Source organism: Halichoerus grypus, chromosome 7 (assembly GCF_964656455.1).
Source record: "Halichoerus grypus chromosome 7, mHalGry1.hap1.1, whole genome shotgun sequence".
Classification (NCBI taxonomy): domain Eukaryota; kingdom Metazoa; phylum Chordata; class Mammalia; order Carnivora; family Phocidae; genus Halichoerus; species Halichoerus grypus.
Genome location: NC_135718.1, coordinates 43,532,355 through 43,558,932, shown reverse-complemented (window position 1 = coordinate 43,558,932; position 26,578 = coordinate 43,532,355). Strand labels below are relative to the sequence as shown.

General features: G+C 35.2%; 1 protein-coding gene across 12 annotated transcripts in view; it reads left to right on the top strand.

The window, feature by feature from the left end:
- Nucleotides 1–26,578, top strand: part of CCSER2 (coiled-coil serine rich protein 2) — a 191,255-nt gene that overhangs the window by 79,635 nt on the left and 85,042 nt on the right. For 9 of the 12 annotated variants that reach the window (XR_013449713.1, XM_036103961.2, XM_078077490.1 and 6 more), the window contains 2 exons: nt 6,160–6,250; nt 14,987–15,149. Coding sequence is in view for 10 of the 12 variants with exons in the window: in XM_036103961.2 (XP_035959854.1) it covers nt 6,160–6,250; nt 14,987–15,149 (254 nt within the window). In the remaining 2 variants the exon portion in view is untranslated. Of the gene's footprint in view, nt 1–6,159; nt 6,251–14,141; nt 14,276–14,306; nt 14,455–14,986; nt 15,150–26,578 lie in introns of those variants that run through there. The other 3 variants (XM_036103971.2, XM_036103972.2, XR_013449714.1) reach the window with 3 other exon arrangements.

Sequence of the window (26,578 nt, the reverse complement as noted above, 5' to 3'; positions counted from 1 at the left end):
TAATTCCAGTGAGGCTTGTGGGAAGCCTCTGGGAGCCAGAATATACAGATTTAGGTTTTCTTTGTCATACTCCCAGCTAATGGTCTTATTAGATGGTCTCCCAACTAAAACAGGTATAAGTGGATATTGGCTCTCAATAAGTGCAAGCTTGCCAGTGAGAGGAGCCTGGTATAACAAACATGGGAACAGAAACTCTTTCCCACGTTAACCAATCTCCATGCTACATGGTTTTCTTTCTTTCTATAATGATACAGCTCCTAACCTGTGCAGACGACAGATTTCTAAGCTGGTGAAGAAAAATTACAGTAGATCAATTTTTTTTTCTTTCTCTCTTTGCCTGGTTCCTTACTGAAAAGTCTCAACAATATCTCTGATATAACTCAGAGAAACATAGACCTCCTATAAAGATGAATAGGGGGAAATTGTCTAAGACAGATGTTAGAATCCAGTCTTCAACTCTGTACTGTCTCTCTTGTGAAACTCCTTACTCAGCTTTATATGTCATCAGTGTGGTGCTAACTCCCACACCTCAGATCTCTTTGCCGAACTCCACACTCATATATTGTCATCTGCTGAACATGTCTTCTCAAAGATGCAGCAAGCATGTCAAAATTACCAGGTTCTAAAATTATATATTAATTCTTTTATCTCTTACTAGATTTGGTTTTCCTTTTTTTATACTTTAATTCTAAATAGGAATTATCCATTTGTTCCTTAAGCCAGGAACCAAGGAGCTATTCGTGGCTCCTTCCTTACCTCTCAGTGAGCTTTGGTTCTATAGATCCTAACTCCTCAGTATGTTTCATAACTGCTTATTCTTCATTCTCACTGACACTGATTAATGTCAGACCACCATCATATGTCACATGCATTCTGCAATAGCCACAAAACTGCTTTTTCTTTCCTACTTAAATTCATTTTGTACACAGCAGCCAGAATAGTATTTCTTTAATGTAAATCTCAATTTACCACTTGTGAAAACTCATCAGTCATACCCCTTTCATTGACGTAAAGTCCAAACTCCTTAATGTGGCCTAAATAGTTGTTCATGATGTAGATCTACTTCCCTGTTTGAGTGTTGTCTTAGTCATCTAGGGCTACTATAACAAAATACTGTAGACTGAGAGTGGTTTAAACAACAGACATTTATTTCACAGTTTTGGAGGCTGGAAGTCCAAGATCAAGGTGTTGGCAAATTCATTTCCTGGTGAAGACCCTCTTCTTGGCTTGCAGACAGCCACCTTCTTACGATATACTCACATGGTTGGGGGAGAGAGAGTGTGTGCTCTGGTTTCTTTCTCTTCTTATAAGGACACTAATCCCATCATGGGGTTCCCACCATCATGACCCTGTCTAAAACTAATTACCTCCTGAAGACCCTACCTCCACATACACTCATATTGTGGGCTAGGGCTTCAGTATAAGAACTTTGGGAAAATACAGATACTCGGTCCATAACAATTATTAACGAACTACTTGCAGTTATTTGCATGGAGCAGGTCAGCAGACTGTGTCATATAAGCCACATCTGGCCAACCACCTTGTTTTTTACAGCTTGAAAGATGTTTTTTATACATATATATCTGGCCAACCACCTTGTTTTTTACAGCTTGAAAGATGTTTTTTATACATACAGTATAAAGGTTATACTTTAAATGGTTATATAAGTACCTATATAATATACTGATTTTGTCTGTGGGCCTGTAAAATCTAAGTATTTACTTTTTGTCTTTTAAAAACAAATTTGCTAACACTTAGAATAGATTATGCTTTTTGATTCCTTGCCTTTAGCATACTGTTTATGCAGAAGGTATTCTCCTCTTCCATGTTCTAGAGGCCATATTTGCTTGTTCTTTAGATTTTCTCTGACTTGACCTGTTTTAGGTTTTTTTCTGACAAGCTAAGACTTAGATATCCATCCATTGGGCTTTCATGGTCATTGAGCCACTACCATACTGTAAAGGAACTGTTTGAGGGAAGACAAGTAGACTTGGAGGGCTGTTCAACTTTGTTAAATTAACATTTGTGAAGTAGAGCCCTGGAGTGTTGGATGGTGAACCCCAGTTCAATAAAAGACCACAAAGGAAATTGAAATAGAGGAGTTTTTATTACTAACAGGTTCTGAAGGAAGTATTTGGCATGCCTGGAGGGGCCATAAAAGTGCAGATAAGGAGAGTCACAGAATCTGGGATATGTGACTTTATTAGGGTTGATGACTAGAGTGCTTTGGGATTCCTGAACTAAGCCTGGATTGGTCAATTCAAACCAAAAAGAGCAGGGTTTTTATAAGCCCCACGTGGGTTTATTTAAGGGGTACACAAGGGGAAGGCCCTGGGAGACAGGGTGATTATTGCTCACAAGGGCTGTTGGAGAAATCATATCAGGAATTTACATTTTCTTGTGATGCTGGGGCTGTTACGTAGGGCATGAACTCATGGGAGGGGCTAGTTTCTGTTCAAGGCCCCTGCACGTCCTTTGGCCACACTAAATGGATGCCAAGGCAGCAATATCATAGAGTAGTTTAGCTAAACTCTTGACAAAGACGTGCCTTCCATATATTGATTTTTTTTATGTGTTGAGTTATTGAGAGCATGTCTTTCAGTTGCCACATGGAGGGACAGGGTCTACTTCCCTCCCCCCAAATTTGTTTAGATGTCAAGACTGTATACTAAGAAGGTATGAAACGATTTATTATTCACATAATGATGCTTTATGGGGAGGGCAGGGCAGGTACCCAAAGTCGTCCAGAATAGTTTGAATTAAGTTAGGAGGGGCAAATAGCTCTGTTTTTTATTGTTGTTAAGGGATGTGCCAGGTTGATGGGTTCCCACACTCAGGCTAGGTTTGTGTGGTTTGAACTTCTCTGCTGATGCCAAGAAAGGTACACTTTTTCCAACATGAAGTTTTGCATATTATAAAAGCTTACTACAGAAAAAAAAGAGTATAAAGAACATAAGTACATATTATCTCACATAATGGAAAATTATAATAATCCTTTGACTTTTTCAGCATTAAAGATGAAGTCATATTGTACATATGCAATCTTCTTTCCCCTACCCCCATGTTACAGACCATCTTCCCATGTGACTAAATTTATGAAACATCATATGCAGTGATTTATTGTGAGTGTTAAGTTGAGGCATAAATATGGATGGTTTTCCCTCTCTCCTTTCCTCCCTGTAACTACTGATAACTGTGTTCCCCTTCCTTTTCCACTGGGCTTTCTTAGTACCTTCTCAGTGTGATATCATAATTATTCTATTACTTTTACGTTCATTGAAACAGGCTCATTCTCATTCTTTAAGATTAATTTTTAAACCTTTCGTTATAAAATGAAACCTACAGAAAACCACACAAAACAAATGTAGGGTTTAGTTAGTTATTAAAAGTTGAACATCTTTTTGGCAGTGCTGCTTTTGCTGACTGGTGTGTCTCAGCAAGGCAAGGCCTCCTCTGGACTTAGAAAATGAGATTCTCTATTGCCTTTGATTCTTTGCTGCATCCTTATTTATCAGAGCTGGCTTGGGGCACCCAACATTATTTTGTTTCACACATACTTATATATACAGAGACAGCCAAATGTTTTTATAGGAGATACGATTTTTTTTAGTAAAACTACATGTCAAATGCTTAATGCAGAAAATGAGAAAATGCAAGTACTCTAACGAAAACAAAGAAAAAGAAAAACTCCATAACCCATGTTTTGGCTTCCTTTCAACTTTTTTCTTTGAATATTATAGTGTTGGTTTTTTTTTTCCATAAAATGTATAATTCTGTACATACTGTTTTACAGACCTAGTTTTTTAAGTTAATATCTAGGCCTTTTCAGTGGAAAAAATGTATTTTCTCATTTAAGATTAAAAACATTTTGTGTTCATACCAATACTTTGCACTTATATTCAGGAACATAGGGTTTTAATTTAATTCCATTGTTTTTTTACATCCTTTTTTTCTTTTTCCTAATATGAGAATCCACTTTTCAACAAACACCAATTTAACTGTTTTCATTTATACCCATGTATACACAACTAGAATAATGACACCAGTACTACCATCCATAATATAATTACTGAAAATAGTTTGAAAATTTTTCCTCACTTGAAATAGTTTCTGAGTATAATGCCATAAACTTAATACACAGTTAGACTCATTTATTTTAATTTACTTTTGACTTATAGGGGTTCATCAAAACATCTATAAGAGCAAAAGATTAGAAACAACCTAGTGTGTTTTTTCACCAGTTGACATCTTTCCATGTCTATAAATATATTTTCATTATTATTTTTTAATAAAACAATATTCTGTTGTACGACTGTGTCATACTTTGTGTTTAGCCATTTTTCTGTTCTTGGGCATTTCTACTTTTTTGCCATTCTAAATAATGCTGCAATAACCATATTTACACATACATTTTGTTTATTTCTGAGGGCTAAAAAGACAAAGGAAGAACTTGTCTTTTTAAAAAGGTTTTAGTTAGGGGCGCCTCGGTGGCTCAGTCAGTTAAGCGTCTGCCTTCAGCTCAGGTCATGATCCCAGAGTCCTGGGATTGAGTCCTGCATTGGGCTCCCTGCTGGGCAGGGAGCCTGCTTCTCCCTCTCCTTTTGCCCCTCCACCCAACTCATGCTCTCTGTCGCTCACTCTCTCTCAAATAAATAAATAAAATCTTAAAAATAAAAAATAAAAAAATAAAAAGGTTTTAGTTAAATTTTGACAAATTGGCTTCCAGGAAGTTTATGAATCTAATCCTATCTGCAATATTAATGAGTACTAGATTCTTTTCAATTGTGTTAAGTCACCATGGGTGTTAGCATTTTTTCCTACATCATATTTATTGGCTGTTTATTTTATATTTTGTGAATTGTCTCTTATGGCCTTTGCCAGTTTTTTTCCATGTCCATCTTTTTTTTTTTTTCTTGGCTTTTAGGAAGACTTACATATTAGGAACAGCAGGTATTTCATGATGGAAAGAGGTTCTGTGAAATAATCCCTTTTTGTGTCAAGATTAAATAATTATCCAGAGGTGTTTTTTGTTTCTGCTTTTTCAGAAACAATTATTCCATTTGCTTTAGTCATCAATGCATCCTGGAAGGAAGGCCAACAACACAAAACTGGAAAGTTTTGGATGGAATACCCAACATAGGAAACAAATTCTAATTTTATTCATATCATCTGTAATAAAGTAGACATCCCCCTTCTATAATGGTTTTTCAGTCCATAATCTCTAAATTGTTTAAAAATTTGTGGATTTTTTTATCTTTTTATTTATATATACTAATGAAAGGTCTTGCAGTATTGAATCAGTTCTTGGATTGGAAGGATCCGCTAGTGGGCTACAGGTCAAACTAAGTTCCTGACTTTAAACTTAGTTTTTATTTTGCTAATTTGACTTCAGAATAAGAGTCTTTGAAAGCAAAACATTACTTTTCTCAGGATAGGTGAGAGCTGGCGAGGTTGCAAATAGAGCCCAGGAGTGGCTGCTTATACCAGTTTGACTAGTCCAGTACTATTTGTCTTTTATAGAAAAAACAAATTAAGGCAAACCAAGCCAAGGTAATAGTGGTGCTGAAGTTAAGAGTAGGTGGGTTTGGCACAAGAAAGGAAATGGAATAATCATGTAGTTAAATGCTTTTGTTATTTACATGAGTGGTCCAATCCCTATATATAATCAAACACAACCTCTCACCAAATATGAATAAATTTTGGGAGATTCTTTACCATCTTTGATTATTCAAGGAGATTGATAAAAGTATGGACTCAGGAGGTAGACCTTTTGTGTTTGCATCCTATTTTGGCTCTCTGTACATTAATTTCTAGTAATTATACTAGTCATTAAATCATAGAGTTATTTTGAAGATTAAATGAATTAATATTTGTAAAGTACTAAGAACAGTATCTTGTGGACAGTGAGCATTGTGTAAGTTTTTAAAAATGAATTAAAAATTTCTTGGTGGGAGGAAGAGTAGGAGAAGAATGTTACAAATAGTTTAACAAGTAAACCAATTGAATCTTTTCTATTAAAAAATTTTTATCTTAAAAATTTATTTTTACAACACAAACATTGAGTAAATTCAGACTATCATAGAGTGATGTTTTCAAAACTGATGATTACATACATTTCTTGAGGTAGGTTATAGCATTTTTTACTGCTTTTGTTCACAGGATATCCTGAATAATCTTGAATCATGTGACCTTGAGGACGATGACCTTATGCTTGATGTGGATCTGCCTGAGGATGCACCTCTTGAAAATGGTAAGTGAGGACAATATTGAAATTCCAGAGGCATATATAGTTGAGCTGCTTGTCTAGGGCCAATTTACTATTATTTACAAACTTCTTAATCTCAGTGAAGGAAGTCTTTTCAGACTGAGAATCAATCTTAAGTGATACTAAATAAATTCATTTGCAAACTTATTTAAATGTTTAAAACCTCGATTTTGTAGGTCTTAGATATAATTCTGTATGATCCAATAAAATTGTATATCTATATTATAAAGTAAGTAGTAGATAGGATTTGTCCTTTTTGCCCCTGTGTACATATCCAACTTTTCTTCCCTTTTGTTTTGATTCTAAGAAGAAATACATTTAGAGAAACAGAGATATCATTTGACTTTTGATACAGCAGTACAATTTATTAAATTTTACTTATGATAAGTAAGTTTTACTAAGAATAAGTATTTTTAAAAGATCAATTCTGAAAAAATTTTAAAAAGATTAATTCTGGGAAAATGGTGACCTTCTGAATGAATCATTCCACTTTTTTTTTACTCCCAAATCCAATCTCTCATCCTCTCTGGATCCCAGTCATGCTGGAGTAGGGATTTAGACAATCCATATGCAAGAGGGGCCTAGGTACTCTTGCCCCCACTAACTTAATATTTGTCGGATTTCCTATCTTAAGGACTGATCTAGAATCAGATACCAGCCTAAAAAAAAAGCCCCTGGGGCAAGGGTTGAAATGGGAATTCTCTGGAAAGAGGAATGGCTCCAGAAGATCTGTGGATTCCCTGTCAGTCAACATTTTCCTGGTCTCTCAGGCCTCCCAGGGGCAAGAGATGAACCAAAGAAGGTGGTGAAGTCCTTTTTGTACATGATGCTAGAAAAATGTAGGGATATTTCAGAGAGGGCAGGTGTTTGTTCTGGTGCTATTGAAGGTACTAGGAGCTCACGTTTGTCACTCCTCCCCACCGCCCCCATGCTGCCAGGATGCTCTGTAACAATCTCAAAATCTCAGTGGCTTTCAAAATAAACATTTATTTTCTGTATTCATGGATCTATAGATTAGCTGGGACAGCTCAGGCTGTGGGATTGAGTTCAGGTCTGCTCCTTGTTTCTTCATTTTGAGACCAGGATTACCTGGAGCAGGTTGCTCTCATGGCAGATGGCAAAAGGACAACAGGTTGAACAGAAACAAAAATATAATAGCTCTTAGGGTCTTGACTTAGAACCAACACACTGTTACTTCTGCGCACATCTGTTGGCCAAAGCAAGTTATATGGCCAAGCCTAATACCAGTGGGACTGGGAAGCGGATTCTGTTTGCAGTTAGAAACTCTGTGGCAGAGGACACTGAATATATAATTCTACTAAAGGAGAGAGTGAAGAGCTGAGAACAGTATCTACTCTACCACAGGGGTAGAGACTCTAGCACCTTCTCATGGTTCTGCTGTCACCTGGGATACTCTGGCAACCAGAGTTGAGTTCCAGTCAACTGAGAAAGAAAAATCACAGCCAACATCCAGGAAGAAGAATAGGGAAAACAACAGAACTCCCAGGTTTAGAGTGGCCCAAGGAAATAATAATGAAAGCACTTAAGGAAATAACAGTTGTAGCACAGTGCTTTCTGGAGCTATAAAAGATTTCCTAATAGAACAGTTCAGTAGATGACAGAAAGCATAGCTGCTGTTGAAATCCAAATTAGTGGCCTGGAAGATCAGGTGGAAAAATATTGGAGAACAGGGGAAAATATAAACCATTGATAATTATGGGGGGGGAAATGAGATGATGAACTAGGAGATTTCATGTGAAGTTTTAAGGGTTGGTAGTGAGGAGTGAGGAATATACTTCCTTGGAATAAATCACATCCTAGATAATGCATTTTACTTTGACAGATTTTAACTTCTCTTTGGGAACTTTATACCCTTTCTGAGCTATAGGAATTGGTATTAGAACCTGCCTCATCTTTAGAGGACAACATAAAGTTATCCTCATGATAGATAAAATTAGAATCATAGGGAAATTTAAAATCTTCGAGGTCTTGGTTGGGGAGTTATGAAAAGTAGTAGGGAACCCCTGAGGTATAACATCTCACATATATTGTAGATTTTCCTCGGAGAAGGCAAACAGATTTTGACTGTTTTGAGATAACCGAACACTGAAGAAAGCAGAACATAAGTCTAAAATACGTAGCCTTCCGAGGCACCAAACATAAAATAGTATTCAGGTTTGGTACTACTGGGGAGTAAGGAGTGACTGTTCTCTTTATAGCTCTGAGGTCCTGGATGACTATACCCCCCACTGAGTTTTTTGATTGGGAGGATAGGAATGTTACAAGGACTGGTACTAGGTTTAAAGGAGTTTTCTAATATACTTTTGACTATTGATTTTCATTCCCTTTAGCTTCTGGTTTTGGTGGCTATTATGCAAATTTGGGTAGAGTTTTGAATGGGTCACTCTGAAGCTTGGTGTGTTCAGCATCACTAATTCTGCCAATATCAGTGGAATTTTTACCAACAAGAAGTCTGAGACTTTGTTGAGATCTTTAGTTTGGGTTTAACTTTGGACACAAGTTTGTTATGACTTCATTATGAATAAGGGATCTTCTGGGATTTCAAGGAAGAGGCCATGAGAATATTCATCTGGCAATTATATTTGTATAGTAAATCATGACCTATTAGGTAGCATATGTGATAACACAGAGGAGGAAAGAATGTTTGGTGGTCAGGTGTTTCTTGGATTGTTATGGGCTAGGATTTGGGAAGTGAGAGTTTTCAGAAATATCCATAACTGAGTTGTTTGGTGACACTGAGGGGGGAAGATTATATAACAATAGGAGGGTTTAAGGTTGATATCATAGTGCCTGTAGCAATAAAACATTTGCAAGATTTTCTTTTAATGTTTAGAGAAAATTATCTTTTGAGTGCAAGGATAAAATTGGAAATTGAGCACTTGATCTCCCCTCCAGAACACTTTGATTAATCACCTACTTTATTTTGTCTTTTATTTCACAGGTGATGCAGGACACTTGTTTTTCCAGTGCCCTGCTGTTAGAAGTGTACTAAGAGACTTCTTCCTCTAGTGTTTAATTGGCTGTGGTGGAAGCATCTAGTTGTGATATGTGAAGGACATCATTTTATTCTGAGTTGTATTCTACTTTTTTCTAAGGCTCTTTCCAAGTATTAGAAATCTGGTAATGAGGCTATATTTATCCTATTTCTGCCTTAAAATCCTTTACAGAATGTGAGGAGACTGGTCACATCTCTTTCAGAATCTACCCCTGAATGCTATCTAAAGGTGTTAGTCTACTCTTGAAGTCTGCAGTGGATTTATCCTTTCTTTCCTTACAGAACTGAATCAGAGCCCAATCTACATTCATAGAGAAGACTTTGTTAACAGCCTCTGAAAGTCCTTTTCTAACCTCTTCTAGTTTCTTATGCAATTGATGGAGTTCAGTATGTACTACCCAAAAATATGGCACCTTGGCATATTGAATAGCTTAAGCTCAAGGAGTTTGAGAAAATGGCAGAAACAAGAAAGTCACTTTGACCTCCTCCCCAACCCTCCTTCCCTGAAACAGATCATAAAACCCTCATGTGAGAGGTACCCTCCCTATACCTAGAGGAAAGGCGCATTCTTAATTCCAAGACAAAGAGACTCCCAAGAGGAATCCTAAAAAATAGGGCTTGCTAAGTTTCCCTCAGTTTACTACAGTTACCTCATACTCCTTGACCTGTCATACTCCTCCATGACTGACCACTTTTTATCAAACCTAGCATAAAAATACACAGGTCTGGGGCGCCTGGATGGCTAAGTCGTTAAGCGTCTGCTTTCGGCTCAGGTCAGGATCCCAGGGTCCTGGGATCGAGCCCTGCATCGGGCTCCCTGCTCAGCAGGAAGCCTGCTTCTCCCTCTCCCACTCCCCCCGCTTGTGTTCCTGCTCTCGCTCTCTCTCTCTTTCGAATAAATAAAATCTTAAAAAAAAAAAATACAGGTCTGTTTCTTTGGGTCTTTATTTCCTTGTGAAGGCTCCCCTGTTACAAATAATATTAAATAAGTTTGTATGCTTTCCTTCAGTTTAATTTTCTGACCCTACAAGATCAAGAAAAACTCTTTCCTCTTCTACACAATCAATCATGGTTCTTAAGTTACATGACCTTCAGATTCTTCACACTGTGCCTTTTCCATTTTATTTTTTGCACCTGGGGTTCCCTCAATATATGAACTAATAATGTGTAATAGGGATCCTGGATTATCAATTCCTGAAACTATTCTAAATACCTCTGCAAATTTCTCCCAGTCTTATTTAGATCTTAGAAAACATGCAGCCATGACTCTCAGCTTAGAATGAGTCCAGGTCTTAAAAATCAATCTTATGGGGTTTTCCCTCTTCTGAAAGAGGTTTAACTTCAAGAGATAATGAGCCTTTGAGGTTTCTGGCCAGCTTCAGGGTAGGGAAAGAGGTCAAGGGAGAGATGGGGCAGAGCAAAATCGAGGAGCATAGAATGAGGGAAGAAGAATAAAACGAGAAAGGACTTTAGGTTTCAGTTGTGATTAGGAAGGATCTGAAAGACAAAATTGTTTTAATTCTTTTACATTTTTTCTTTTACCTTTGTCAAGGAATCTCTTAAGGAAACAGTTTTGGTTCTGAATTTCTTTTGGCAGACTGTTGAGTATTTGATATTTTCACCTTTTTTGTTCTAAAGTTCTCAAATGAACTGTTCAGGTTGTATCAAAAACACAATTGTATTGCTTTATTCTCTTGCTCTGGAACATCTAATGGTCACTCATTGCCTACAGATTAAAGCCTAGCATTTGGCATATTTATAGTTTAATCCTCAGGTTTATGATGTTTCTATAGTGTATACCTTGTTACATGTGCTATTTTATCTACTCCTTCTGTTTTTAAACTTTTCTCTGGAAAAAGATGTCTTCTGGGGCGCCTGGGTGGCACAGTTGGTTAAGTGTCTACCTTTGGCTCAGGTCATGATCCCCCGGTCCTTGGATCAAGCCCTGCATCAGGCTCCCTGCTCAGCAGGGAGTCTGCTTCTCCCTCTCCCTCTGCCTCTACCCCCGCCTCGTGCTTACTTGCTGTCTCGCAAATAAATAAATAAATAAATAAATAAATAAATAAATAAATTCTTAAAAAAAAAGAAGAGAGATATCTTTCTAATTACTTCCTGAATCCCACACCACAGCAAGTTATGGTTCCTATTAAATTGTACTTATTCTTTGTTATATTTCCTAAGGCCACATTTTTGCTTTTATTGAGTTATAGTTATATGAGTTCTATAGTATTATCCTTGATCACTTTCCAGTTACTGTATTTTCTTCTGGAAATTTATCTTTCTTTTTCAGTGCTAATTGTGTTTAGTAATAACAAGGTTCATGATTATTATTATTTTTTTTTTTAGATGAGCTTTTCTTCTTTTGAACCAAATTTTAGTTCAGAACTTTTCTGATCAGATTGTAAAACCTCCTGCAAAGCACATTCTTTCTAGGCTTTGTAATGTGTAATTTCTTCCTGCCATCTTCATAGCCAATTGTTATTCACAGGTGGAAATAATACCTATGTCATCCATTACCTTTCTATGACTTTAAATAATCAGAGAAATAATCTAGGTTACTTTTGGTGTTATATTTTTTCCTTTATCAAATCAGAAGAAATGAGTGTGATGAGTGGTAGATCTAGGCATCCCAAGTCCCATACCTTTCAGTTAGCTATCTATATTAGATCCTCTTTCCCTCTCCTGATATTATTTCTGTCTCCTACTCACAGTAAAAGAACTAAAATCTGCTGCCTCTTACTTTTGGACCTGGAAACCTCCTTCACAGGGCCTTTATTTTCTAGTCCTAAATGCATAGTTAGGGCAAAATCTGGTGTGTAGAGAGCTGTGATCAACATACCTGGTTAAAATTTTTCAAGCCAGGATATGTTTTGGTTTGCCTCATCATGCCTTATGGTATTTCATGTTCAGAGGGATTTATTTCCTTTCTTAGTCTTCTTTGTCGTGTTCCATCATTGGCTATGGAAATGGTTTTGATTTATCTCCATCTTGTAATTTTGTTTGCTTTCCATTTTCTTTTCTATGTTGTTTCTTTCATTCTGTCAGAGAACCCCCTAATCTTATCTAAGAAACCACCACTAATGTTATTTCACATTATTTTCTTAGTAACATTTTAAAGTACATGAATATATGTTTGATGGGTGCCTCAGATAGGAGTATAGTTAACCCTTGAACAACACAGGTTTGGAATGTGTGGGTTCATTTATATGTGGGTTTTTCCAATTAATAAAGGACAGTACTATAAATGTGTTTATTTTCCTTATGATTTTCTTAATATCATTTTCTTTTGATACAGTGCAGTACTGTAAATGTATTTTTTCTTATGATTTTCTTATTTACATTTTATTTTCTCTGGCTTATTGTAATACAGTATATAGTACATATAATGTACAAAATATGTGTTAAATGACTATGTTATTGGTAAGGCTTCCGGTCAACAGTAGGCTATTAGTAGTTAAGTTTTGGGGGAGTCAAAAATTATACACGGATTTTTGACTGTGCAGGGGGTCCCATACTCTAACACGCACATTGTTCAAAGGTCAACTATATAAGCAGAAACCTTAAAAAGTCTTGGAGCACTCATTTATCTGAGAATTTAGGCCCCTCTATCTCAGTGTCTACCAGTAGTCTTTTGTGGTCATGGCAAATGTTTGTTTCCACTGTTTATTTGCCATTGTGTCTGTGGTTGAGTTCTTGTTTCAATAAAGGGGCTTTAATCTGTAGCCTGTGTGTAGTATCAACAACCTCTTTAGCAAAAACAAAAGTGGCACATCAATTTTATGCACTTTAATTTCCCACAGTATTTAACCCCATCTCCTGGCCTATTTGCCTGGTTCATTTGCTTCTTGCTACTCTGTATGCACTGTGTTGATGATATCCTAATTACATATCAGATTCTTATTATGACAGAATTTCTTGTTTGGGGAGTGAGTGGAATTTTACTTGCCTGAATTAAATATGGATTCAGATAAAAGTAGATAACAGATTATCTCTAGCTTTATAGAATTGCTTAAACTAAAGTAACATTTTAATGCCATGTAGAAATACTTGAGCTTAACTGAGTCTTTGAGTGTAATACAAATATGAACTAAAATCAGTTTTAAGCCTTTCTGGGATATTTTTAAATTTATTTTTCTTTTCCGATCTCATCTTCCATTCCTTATTTTTTTCATTATAATGGTCACCATGTCTTTATTTATCTAACAGTCAGGTTTTCTATAATTGAACTTTAAAAAAAATAGATAAAAAATAGATTGTAATTTATCTCAATAAAATGACAAGAAATTGAAATAATTTCAAATGTAAGGCTTCTTTAGAAAATGTTTTCTTTAAATTTTTTTAAACTATAAAATGTATAGTTTTCCCCCAAAATTGATTTCTTTAATGGTTATAAATAAAATTTCAAAGTGTTTTAAAAAGTTATACAAAATTATTATGCATTTAGAAGAAATTACGTTACACTGAGTTTAGTGTATATGAGAATTGAACATCTGCACTTTAACTACTTTTTTGTAGTGGGGAAGTTTGTTTTTATCTGGTGTACTGTAATGAAACACTTTCCGTATTTCAAATTCAAGTTTTAGGTTAAGTGAAAATAATCACTTAAATAATGAATTTTTTAAAATTGGGGATCACATTGATTTCTACAGCTTCTTTATTCTAAGCATTCTAAGCATTCCGGATTTGAACTTTCTCATGTAATAATTCTAAGACTAGAGAAACCTTTTCTGTTCCTGGCTTGAGTTAGTGTTTAGTTGTATTTTTAGTAACAGTCCTAACTCAGTAGCTATGTAACCACTGAGCGAAGATGGAGTCACAGGGTAAACTGGGCTTGCTTCCCACAGGGAGGGCTGGGAGTTGAGCAGGAAGGAAGGCCTGTTTGTCAGTGCCTTGTATGCAACTATGTCTGAGTAGGCAGCCGGCGACACAATGTCTCCCTTGTACAAAGTAACTCTCTTAGTGAGTGCTCAGATATGTGAGGAAAAAGTGTTTGGGTAAGTGAAGGAGAAGCTTGGGGTGTTTGAAGGAGATTCTTCTCGTGTTTTTGTGGCATTTGGATTTCAGGGAGTGTACTATTTGTTGCGGCAAAGTACTGGCTTTGTTTTCAGTGACATTTTAGACTTTTTGAACAAGCTCTACTGTAAGCATATTGAAGCTTCTTACTTTCTAAACTGTGAGTTTAATTTAAAAAAAATATGATTTGTTTGTGATGAAAACTTAATCTGTGCTTCTTGAAATCAGTGAAAGCTAATTGTGGCATTTATTTTTGGGAACAAGTTCTCTACTAGACTTAAAATCTTATACTTTTTCTAATAATTTTCATTCTGAAGTCAGAACCAGCTAGTGATAATGATGAAAACCACTAAAAACTAATTACTGGTGTTTAAAATGTATAAAATGTATAATGTTTATAACAAGGATAATTTGCTTGTTTTAAAACACTGGGACCGTTGTTACTTAAGTGCCTATGATATGAAAGTTTTATAATTTACTTCAATTTGGATACTATAAAGTTCAGTTTTCACCAAAAGAACTGGTTACTTTTCTTCTGGAAATTTTGATTTTGTGATTAGCTAATGTAAATGGCTGGTATTTTTAGCATATCATTTTTATATTCTCAGCAGCATTTAATTATCAAGCTATAAGTAGTTAACTTTTATAGAGTGTGTGCATGTTTATAGTGTTTTGCTTTTGAATCTGTCTAGTGGAGTGTGACAATATGAACCGCTTTGATCGGTCAGACAGAAATGTTCGGCAGTCTCAGGAAGGATTTTGGAAAAGGCCACCCCAGAGGTGGAGTGGACAGGAGCATTACCACCTCAGCCATCCTGACCACTATCATCACCATGGAAAAAGTGACTTGAGCAGGTGAGTCTAATTTAGATTATATTCCCTATCTTTTGATTAATTTTGAATCCTAATATTCCCCTGCCCCCTCAAAACTATTTTTTAATTTGGTTTTTAGAGGCACCAAAAAATATTTCAAATTATATATGGTATTAATTGGAATAGTTTGTCTGATTCTTTCCTTTTGGCCCAAATCTTTTTTCATTAGCTTTATCATAAATAAAAGTATTTTATTTATGTCTGCTATTTGTACTTCATGTTTTGGTGTGATTTTCTAGTTCTCATTTGGGAATGATTATATGTTGAATTTGTTAAAGTTAATTATTTTTAAAATAATATATGAAATTAGTGCCAAGTGATTTGTCTTTTGCTTATATAATAAATTAAAACCTAAAAGTTCCTCAAGTACTGTTAGAAATGAAGATACTGTACAATGCTAGGATTCTTTTCCTTTTTGAAGCATAGCATAGTTTTTAATTTGATAAGATGTGCATTATGGCTCTGTAGTCAGTCAAACCTGAGGTCAGACTGTGGCCTGACACAGATTAGCTTTGTGAGCTTAAATAATTTATTTAAACCCTCTCTGCTTCAGTTTATCATCTGTAAAACACAGTTAATAATACCTTTCACTGTTCAAGGATGAGAGGCAGAAGTGCTTGAGCAGTATATGGCTTAGAGTAGGCACCCAGTGGTGGTAGTTATTATTAATTTTTTTCCTTTTCACTTCCTCATCTCATTTCACTAGGGATTTGAGATCATTTTGGGGCACAGTTACCAAGCAGATAATAAAATTGGATAAAGAAACAATGGAAGGGAAATGTGTGGGCCCATATAGTTCTTGAAGTAAGAAAAAAAAATTGGCTCTAAGAATCCTTGCAGCAAAAACAAAGAACAAACCTTGATGCATTACAAGATTTATACTATACATAAGAAAGAATGTTTCTCCTGAACTGATTTGCTTTCATGAGACAGAAACCTGAAAGAAGTTGCTTTGCATGAGTTCTTAGAGAAGGGGAATACTTTGTGATATAGTGAACAGGTCTCAGCTTCCCAAAGTAGAAATGATAAATTCCTTAAGTCAGTTTTTTACTTATGTTCTTCAGTGCAAGCTACAAAGAACTCTAGACTAGTGAGAAAAGGCAGTTCTGCAGTGGGTCACAAAATAATGAGGTTTAACTAAGGATCCCTCTGTTGGTATAATTTGATGAAATGATAAAATGTAGAAGATCTAGAAGAATACATGGAGTATATATTTTTCCAGGCATTATTTTGGCTGTTGTTTTTTTATAGCAGGCTTTTGATAAGGAATGGACATCAGAGTTGTTATTGTCAGGCAAGAATATGATGTAAAGATAGTTGTGATTGCAAATAATGAAGATTATGCTTCCCTCATTTTTGATGGTTGGTTTATAAGAAGGTAAATTTGAGGCCAACTTATGAAAATTTAGAAGCCTAACTAAAATATGAATTGCTTATACTTCTGATAATATTTATTCATCCATTTAACAAATATTCATTGAGAACCTATATGTTGAACTCTACTAAATTCTCAAGCTGGGTTGAATTTGGAAATAGTGTGAGAGGTGATAGCTGTGGATTGGTAATGGCTTCTTAGAGCATTGTTCTGAGGATGCTAAAAACAATTATGTAATGCATGAGCTCAGTTGGAGTCATTACAGTTATTGGTTATGTAGAAGATTCATGTTCCTCTTCCATCCCATACAAAGTTGAGTAGTAAATATTTCTTGGATGTTGAGTCTGTGGGAGAGGTAGGTATATTACAATATTAGTGCAGCACAATGATGATGGGTGCCTTAATTAAAGTGATTTATATAGGACTCCAGAAGCATGCAGCATCTGGTTTTTGTCTAGGGTAGTGGTGTGTAAAGGAAGTTACTATTGAATGGGTAAGTGTGACTGTAGAGATTGCAGAGGAGGAGTTTCTATAGGAGAAGGATGAGTATTCAGATGGAAAAAAATAGCATGTGCAAAACCATATATCAGTACTGTGTTATTTTTAGAGAACTAAGTTCATAGCTGGATTGCAAGGTCATTTGGAGGAATGAATAGATGTGCTCTCTAACTCTTAACAGCAAAACTCTCTATTTTAAGATAATGAGTGGCAAATTTCAGCTTAAAATGGGATTATAAATCAGACTGTCCCAAATGGAATGAGTTACCTGGATGGAGGTAGTAATCTCTGTCCCTGGGAATGATCAAGCTGAGACTGATTAGTCATCTTTCAGAAAAGTTAAAGAACATTTTCCAAAAACCATATTCCTGGATGTTAATAGGTGTAGAAGAGCAATTATCTGATCAAATAAGTATAGGAATAAACAAATTAATATTAAATGAGTTTTTTGTAAAGTGGACTTTGCATTGCCTTTGATATATATAGTACTATGATTTTGCAAAATGTGGTAAAAGATAGAATATGTAGCCATTTTGTAAAACATATGACTGCAGATCCCTTTTACACAGTATATTTTGAGGGACTAGTAATTTGTGGATCACCCACACTGTTGATTCTCAGGGAGGAGAGAGAAATGCACCATATTCTTGGGGGTTGCTCATTTGACTCAATGCAGAACTTCCCAACAAGTGGGCACACTGGTTTGTCATGAATAGTTATAGGTTAACCATTTTATTGATCCCTTCAGGCTTTGGGGTGGCCATCTGGGTTTGGGATATCTAGATCCCCAAGAACTAGTTATGAAGTTGGGTGGTACAGAGAGAAACTCCATTTAAGACAAGCCTTACTCTCCAGTATACCTTAAAACTATTCTTTTCTCTCCATGCCTTGATTTTTAAAAGCTTGGATACACTAATCCCAGGGCCTTTTTGACATGACATGTGTAAAAGTATCTCTTCCCATTCTATGACTTCTTGAGTGTAAGTTCCCTTTCCTTTCTGTCCTTTAATTCCCATCATTGTCTTCTTTTTTTTTTTTTTTAATTATACGAATCTGTCTTATCCATAATTTAGGGGACTGGTAGTTCAGTTTCCTTTATATTTTTATCATAATACTATGCTCTCTTTTCATCTGGCCTAAGCGTTCATTCCTCTTTCTCCTGCAACCTCCTTCTTTCCCTATACTTTCCATTATGCTGTATGGAATTCTCTCACATCCTAACAAACTCACATTTTTTACCCCTTTGCCTACATTCTCCTGATTGCAACTGAAATCTCACTCTTTCCTAAATGTACTGGTTCCCTAGTAGTATTTTTATATGAAGGATTCTTATTTTCCAATCACTCTAGTACTTTACTGTTTAGAGGTGGGATCTTTTGTCTTCACTCCTTATTTGCTTCTAATCAAAGTATTCTTCAGTCTCTTTCCTTGAGACTTAGGGCATTTGGCTGTATCAAATCCTCCTTATTGGTCCCTACCCCTCACTCACAAAAATTTTGACCCTTGGCTTATTTTCCCTCTCCGTTGTAAGCTTTGCTGCAATCCTGAATGCCTCCAGTGTTCATGTACATGATTCTTTAACCTCCTGGCTCCTTAGTTTCTTAGAATTTTCTGTATATGAGATCATGTCATCAGAGAATGGAGATAGTTTTACTTTTTTCATTCCCATCTGGGTACTTCTCTTTTTTTTCTCCTGCATAATTCCTATGGCTAGAACCTCCAATACAGTGCTGAACAGGAGTGGTGAGAGCAAACATTTGTGCCTTTCTATTATTACGGGTAAAGCATTCAGTCTTTCACTGTTAAGTATGATGTTAGCTCTGCTTTTTCATGGGTAGTCTTTATCAGTTGAGGAAGTTCCCTTCTATTCATATTTTGTTGAGTGTTTTTGTCATGAAAGACTGTTAGAGTTTGTCAGATGATATTTCTGTGACTATTGAGATAATCATTTTTTGGTGTTCATTCTCTTAATGTGGTATATGACATTGACTGATTTACAGATGTTGAACCAGCCTTGCATTTCTTTGATAAATTCTACTTGGTCATGGTATATAATCCTTTTTATGTATTGCTAGATTCAATTTGCTAGTATTGTGTTGAGAATTTTTGTGTATATATTCATAATAAGTATTGGTCTATAATTTTATTTTTTTGAGATGTCTTTGTGTGGTTTTGGTATTATGATCATATAGATTGAATAGGGAAGTGTTTCTTTCATTTCTGTTTTTGGAAGATCTTATAGAATTCACCAGTGCAGTTATTTGGGCTTAGGCTTTTCTTTGTGGAAATTTTTTTGATTACTAGTTTAATCTCTGTAAATGTTCTATAGATATCTATTGGGTTTTGTTAGTTTGTGGTATTGTTCAAATCTTCTATTTCCTTGCTGACCTTTTTCCTAGTTCTGTCCATTAATGAGGAAGTATTAAAGTCTCCAACTATAATTTATCTTGTAGGGAAGGTCTGATAGCAACACATTCTCTCAGTTTTTGTTTATATGGTGATGTTTTAATTTCTCTTTAATTTTGAAGACTAATTTTGCTGGATATAGAATTCTTGGTTGACAATCTTCCTTTTAACATTTTGACCCCCATGCTTTCTTATGAAAAATCAGTGTGTCTTCTCATGAGTCGTATTTTTCTTGCGTTGTTCAGGATTCTCACTTTTTCTTTAGCTTTTGATAGTTTATGATGTGTTTCTCTTAATATATTTTGGAGTTTGTTGAGCTAATGACTAGATAACAATTTTTTTTTTAAATGCCTTGAACCAGTAAGTATCCCAGCCTTTGCCAAGGGGCTCTATATGTGTATGTGTTTAGGGATACTTTCAACAACCTGGTATTGCAGCTCTGCCTTAGCCTTCGTTTCCTCCTTGCTCAGAGACTCAGGGTCAGCCAAATGTGAGAGGTGAAGGCCTTTCCAGGTATTTCCTTGGCATGCACAGCCCTACATAGGTGTATGGCCTTCTCTATGTCCAAGAATATGTTGGGGCATTTCAAAGCCTCCTGTAGGCATCTCCTTCCTCAGGTTTTTCTTTAAGTTTTTTGATCACCGTCTCTGACAGCTTGAAATTTTAAACAATTGCACTGATTTTTTTCCAACAAATGCGCTAGAGATAAGGCTGTTCCCACTGAGAAACCTCGGAATTGGGTCAAATAAAACAACAACTGAGAATGGGCCTTTTCTAGGGAGGTGCTAGTTAGGTCAAATAGTAACTATTTTCTGGAAATGGTGCTTTTCCAAGAATTCCAAACCCAGTTTACCATTCACCCCTCCCCCTAGTGATTGCTGAATTTCACTGCTATTATGCTTGTAAGGCTCTTGTTTTTCAAGCTGCCACAGAGCTGGGGAGATAGGCATGGCAGTAGAGTAAATTAAAATCCACAGAGCTTGTTCTCACCAAGATTCAACCGTTTTGTTTTTTGGTTTTTGATTTTTTTTGTAAGTGCTCCTTGGTTGTGGCAGGCGTTTGGTTGATTTCCATAGTACTGAATAAGTTGATTTTGACAAATTCACCATTGTTCTCAATGCTTTTATGGAGGAGTGGACTTTTTGGAGATCTTTATTCTGCCATTCTAGAAATACTTCCTTCTGTCATTTTTTTTTCTTTTTTATTGATGGACTTCATTTCTTAGAGCAGTTTTAGTTTTAGCAATATTGAGCAGAAAGCATAGAGAATTCTCATATACTCCCTCACCTTCTTTTATGCAATTTTTCCAATTTAAACATCTTGCATTAGCTGTTCCAGTTGATCAGTCAATATTGATACACTGTTATTAACTAAAATCCATAGTTTACATTAGGGTTCACTCTTTTGTACATTCTGTAGCCTTTGACAAATGCGTAATGATCTGTATCTACCATTACCTATCATACAGAATAATTTCACTGCCCTTAGACTACCATGTCCTCCTTGTATTATCCCTTCCTTCTTCCCCAACCGCCACCAATACTAATGGCAACCACTGATCTTTACTGCCTTCATAGTGTTGCCTTTTCCAGAATGCCATATAAGTTGTAGTCTTTTCAGATTGGCGTTTTTCACTCAGCAATATGCATTTAAGTTTCCTCCATGCCTTTTCATGGCTTGATAGCTCATCTGTTTTTATCACTAAATAATAGTCTATTGTGTACGTGCACTATATAGTTCATTTATCCATTCACCCCCTGAAACACATCTTGATTGCTTCCAAAATTTGGCAGTTATGGATAAAGCTACTCTAAACCTTTACGTGTGTAAGTTTTGAACTCATTTTGGTAAATATCAAGAAGCACAGTTGCTGGCTCATATAGTAAGATGTTTAGTTTGGTACAAAACTGCCAAATTGGCTGTACATTTTGCATTTTCTCCAGCAATGAATGAGAGCTCCCAATGTTATACATCCTCACCAGCATTTGGTGGTGTGTTTTGAATTTTAACCATTCTAATAGGTAGGTAGTGATATCTCATTGTTGTTTTAATTTGTAGTTCCCTAAGGATATATAATATTGAGCATTTTTTCATATGCTTATGTGCCATTTGTACATTTTCTTTAGTGAGATGTCTGCTTAGAACTTTTGCTCGTTTTTAAATTTGGTTGTTTGTTTTCTTGTTGAATTTTAAGAGTTCTTTATATATTTTAGATACCAGTCCTTTATCAGATATTTTACAAATATTTTTCTCCCAGTCTGTGACTTCCTTTTCAAATCTCCTAATGGTGTTTTTTCAAAGAGCAGATGTTTTAAATTTTATTCAGTCAGGTTTACAAATTTTTTTTTTCATGGGTTGTACTTCTGTGTTGTCTCTAAAAAGTTATTGCCCAACCCAGTGTCACCTGGATTTTCTTCTTTGTTACCTTGTAGTTTTACATTTTACATTTAGGTCTTTGATACATGTTGAGTTAATTTTTGTGAGCAGTGTGAAGGATCATTTTTTTCTGTATGGATTCTAGTTTTTGTAGTATCATTTGTTGAAAAAACTATCCAGTCTCCTATATTTTGTTTTTTTGGTTTTTTTTCTTTTCGTAGGTTTTCTTTATTTTTTTTATGAAGTATAATTAACATACAATGTTATTAGTTTCAGGTGTACAACATATTGATTCAACAGTTCTGTACATTACTCAGTACTCACCATAAATATAGTCACCATCTGTCACCAAAACAGCATTATTGTAATATTACTGACTAAATTCTCTGTGCTGTACTTTTCATCTCTGTGACTTATTTATTTTATATTATAACTGGAAATTTGTACCCACTAATACCCTTTACTCATTTCACTCATCCCCCTACTTAGATTCCCATTGGCAACCATCAGTTTGTTCTCTGTATTTAAGAGTCTGTTTCTTTGTTTGTTTCTTTATTTGTTTTTTAGATTCCACATATAAGTGAAATCATGGCATTTGTCTTTTTGTCTGACTTATTTCATCTAGCATAATACCTTGTAGGTCCACTCATGTTGTTGCAAATGGCAAGATCTTTTCTTTTCTTTTTTTAAATAGCTGAGTAATATTCCATTGTGTGCATACACACACTTACACACACCACATCTTCTTTATCCATTCATCTATCAGTGGACACTTGGGTTGCTTCCATATCTCAGCTATTATAAATAATGCTGCAGTAAACATAAGGGTGCATGTATCTTTTCAAATTAGTGTTTTGTTTTCTTGGGTAAATACCCAGTAGTGGAATTACTAGATCATATGGTATTTCTGTCATCCTGTCTCCTTTGAATTGCCTTTGCTCTTTTGTCAAAGATCATTTGACTATATGTGTGGATATATTTTGGATTCTCTCTTTTGTTCCACTGATCTGTCTATTTTTTCATCTGCACCACAGTCTCGATTACTGTCACTTTATGTAGTAAGTCTGGAAATCAGATAGTGTCAGTATTCTGACTTTCTTTTTCTTTGTATTGGTTATTCTGGCTCTTCTTCCTGTTCATATAAACTTTAGAATCACTTTGTTGACATTCACAAAATAATTTGGTGGGATTTTGATTGAGATTGTGTTGAATCTAACATTGAAAAAATATAATAACCATGAATATAAAATACATATATTTAACTTTTAATATACAGTTTTTATTAAAGATGAAAAAAGAAACACTAAAGGTTTTGTGAAGTCGAAGTGCGACTCGGATTAGGAAATAAATGAAGAAGAAAAATTCTCTTTCTCCCTGTCTCTCACACACACATTTCCACTTGCTGTTCTAATGTGTGAATCACAAGCCTTCAGATTAGCCCAGAATCACACATCTTAGTAATCAAGAAGCTTGGGTAGAAGTGAAGGATATAAGTATATGGGTACAGCCACGTAATTTGGAGAGATTCCTTTAAAACTGCAATAATGATTATGCAGTGATGTGATTATTAGGTGTGTGGATTGAATATCAGGTGCTGCTATTGTATGGATTCAGTTTAAATGGGTTTAAAAAAAGCTTATCTCTTAGAGATTCCTTTTTACAGTTATTCTGATCCCATTTTGGGGGGATGATTTTATTGGCTATACTTCTAGAACAATGTTAAATAATATTGGTGATGGTAGACAGTTCTTTCTCATGCTTCTGTAACTACTGGACTCATTTTTGCCTTAACCCATACCTGTATTGGTTCACTTCTTCATATTCAGCAGCCCACTTGGCCTGTGGTCAGCTACATAGAGTCTGCCTATGCTAACACACTGCTAACTGTCCAGTGTATTCCCCCAAACAGCATGCAGTCTTCTGTTGCTTTCACTATCTAAGTTCTCTACCAGAAATCCACGATTGTTAAAATCTGTATACAAATACAGATTTATGCCTGTCAACTTATGAGGTGTTGTGTCCAATAATTCCTCTATTGTCTCATATTTATTTTTCTTTACATTCTTTATGTCTTCAACCCTGGGTTTGTGCTTGTACTCTTGGAAAGTGATTTTGCCTCTCATTCTGTTTTAAAGGTTCAGATTTCCATGTGTGAACTGCATCATTCTCTTAGAATGTGGAATCTCAAAATCCTCATTATCTTTCTGTCCTATTTTTTTTCCTCTCCTGTCTTTAATAGTGTCCTTTTATTTTCTGAAAATAACCCGTTATATATTTACTTTCTCTTCCATCTTTGTTTTCTTTTGCCTCTTGACCTTCTCAGTTATCTTCATTTTTTTCCAGCAAAGTTCAGTAAGGTGTTAATGTTATTTCCAATGTATTGTCAGATGGTTTCGCACCAAATACACAAGTATAAACAAATTGTGTTAAAATTTACCAATTGGGGAATATAGGTGAAGGTTATATGGCATTATAGTATTCTTTTGACATTTATGTTAGAAATTTTTTTCAATATAAAGAAGTTGGAAATTATCGTAACAACAATAATACAATAGCAATTAGTTTTTATTTAACATTTACTATGTGTCAGGCAGTGTTCCAAGCACTTTAACATATATTACCTCATTTGAGCTTATACCAACCTAATGAGGTAAGTACTCTTATTATCCTCATTTTATAGATCAAGAAAATGAAGGATTGTTAAAGTAACTTGTCCTGTTACTAGCTAATAATTGACAAAGCTGAGATTTGAACTCAGGTAATCTGTGGAGATAATATAAAAATAAGATATGGTCCTGCTTTCAAAGGGCATGTAATCTAATTAGAGGTAATAGCTATATAGATTTCTTTAATTTGTACTAAATAAATTAAGGATCCTAAAGTGGTAGTTTTATCTAGTTGAGGGGATCAGGAAGGGCTTTAGGAGGAAGTAGCATTTTAGTATGAGGAGAATATTTAAGTTTCATTTTGGATCTCATAGTGGAAGTATTTGAAATGCAACCTAAGGTATATGAACTTTATTTATTTCGCACTGGAGAACATTGAGAGTTAAGGAAATTATGGCCCGAAGACATTAAGTATTTTCAGTAGCTAGTTACTGTCAGTCAGGATTTAAACCTTAATCCTAGGCAAGAGGTGGCTCTTTTATACCATTGTGGTTTTCTAGATACCAAATCTTTGACCCTGTATTATTAGTGATAAAGATTTGTGACTCTTCCTTTGAATGTTTTTAATTCATTAGTTCCTTGCATGTGGTTAATATTTAGTCAACCTAAAAGAAGCCTTACTCTGTACCTGTTTCTTGTAGATTGCAGACCAGTCTCCTTCAGTCTCTTCCCTCTCTAATCTTTGTTTTATTCACTTGGTAACATAGCAGGTAAAGTTTAATTTGATTATTAACTGGGATTTTTTAATGTAACTGCTTCCAAATTATAATTTTAAAGTAGTAGCTAAAGAACTTTAGAATTTCAGTGATGGAAGCTTGAAAAGAAACAACCTAGGGGTTAAAATCCATGATCCTTAATATTCAGTGAGAGCAACAGCAACAAAAATAAAAAGCTAACTGGTCTGTGACATAGAGGAAAAGAATATATAGTCTGTCGTCATGGAGTTTATAATTTGGCACAGATTGCAAATGAACACAAGGTACTATGTCAGGTAATATGGTGGGGCATACTAGAGGGCTCTATAAGGACACCTGTGGAAGTACCAAGCCCTGCTTTGGGGGATTAAGGAAGCTTTCCCTGAGGAAATGCCAACTAATTTAAGATGAAGAAGAGTTATCACTCTCCAGATCAAGTGTGCAGTGGAGGGCAGGGTGGGTAGCCTGGCCAGGAGTAGAGAGAGATTGACATAGGTTTGGAGATGGGGGAGATTGTAGCGTGCTTCAGGCGATCTCAGGTAATTGACTGTGGATTAAGAAGTCAGTCTGTGGGAGGCAGATGTGTTAAGGGATGAAGTTAAAGAATAAATTGGATTCAGGCTATCTTTGGCCTCATAAGCCATATTTAAGAGTGTCCCTGTCCCTGAAAACATGCCTTGCACTTTGTGCCATTGCTTTTCATTTTCATTCTCCAGAAAGCCTTCACTTTTCATTCCAGTCAAATTCAAACTTCATACTTTATAGTTCACCCAGGTTCTTTTCTGCCCAAGAAAATCTTCCAAAGTATGTCACCTTTTTTCTCTGAAAACATCGCTATCTCATTCTTCATAGGCCAGCTGATTCTATATTTTTGTTTTACTGCTTTGCTAACTTACTATTACTATATATTTTTTATTATTTCATGTATAGATTGTCCATCTATTCAGTAATGAATGGTTAAATCATATTAATTAATTGATCAGTATTTGAAATTTAATAATTCAACTATAATTTGAACCAATAAAAATAAAGCAGAATTATATATAAACACATTAGGTCTTAACTATAGATCAAAATTTAAAAGTTCTTAAATTTTTTTTCCTTGGTTAAAACAAAAATCAGACCTGAAATCAAATATGAAAAATAGTTTCAGAGAAATATAATCTTGTAAAAACCAAGCTTATATTGAATATTTAAGAGTTTGGGGATTTGGGAATATTTGTTTAAAAACTAGAGAATTTAGTGAAAACCATGTTTCTACTTTTTCAGTCTGGTTAAAAATTAATGTGTTGTGGCTTTTGCAAATTTAATGCATCATGAATTTAACTTTAATCCTGATATGTTAACATAGTCATTATATTGGAGAGAATACTCTTTCAGTGTGTTATTTTATAT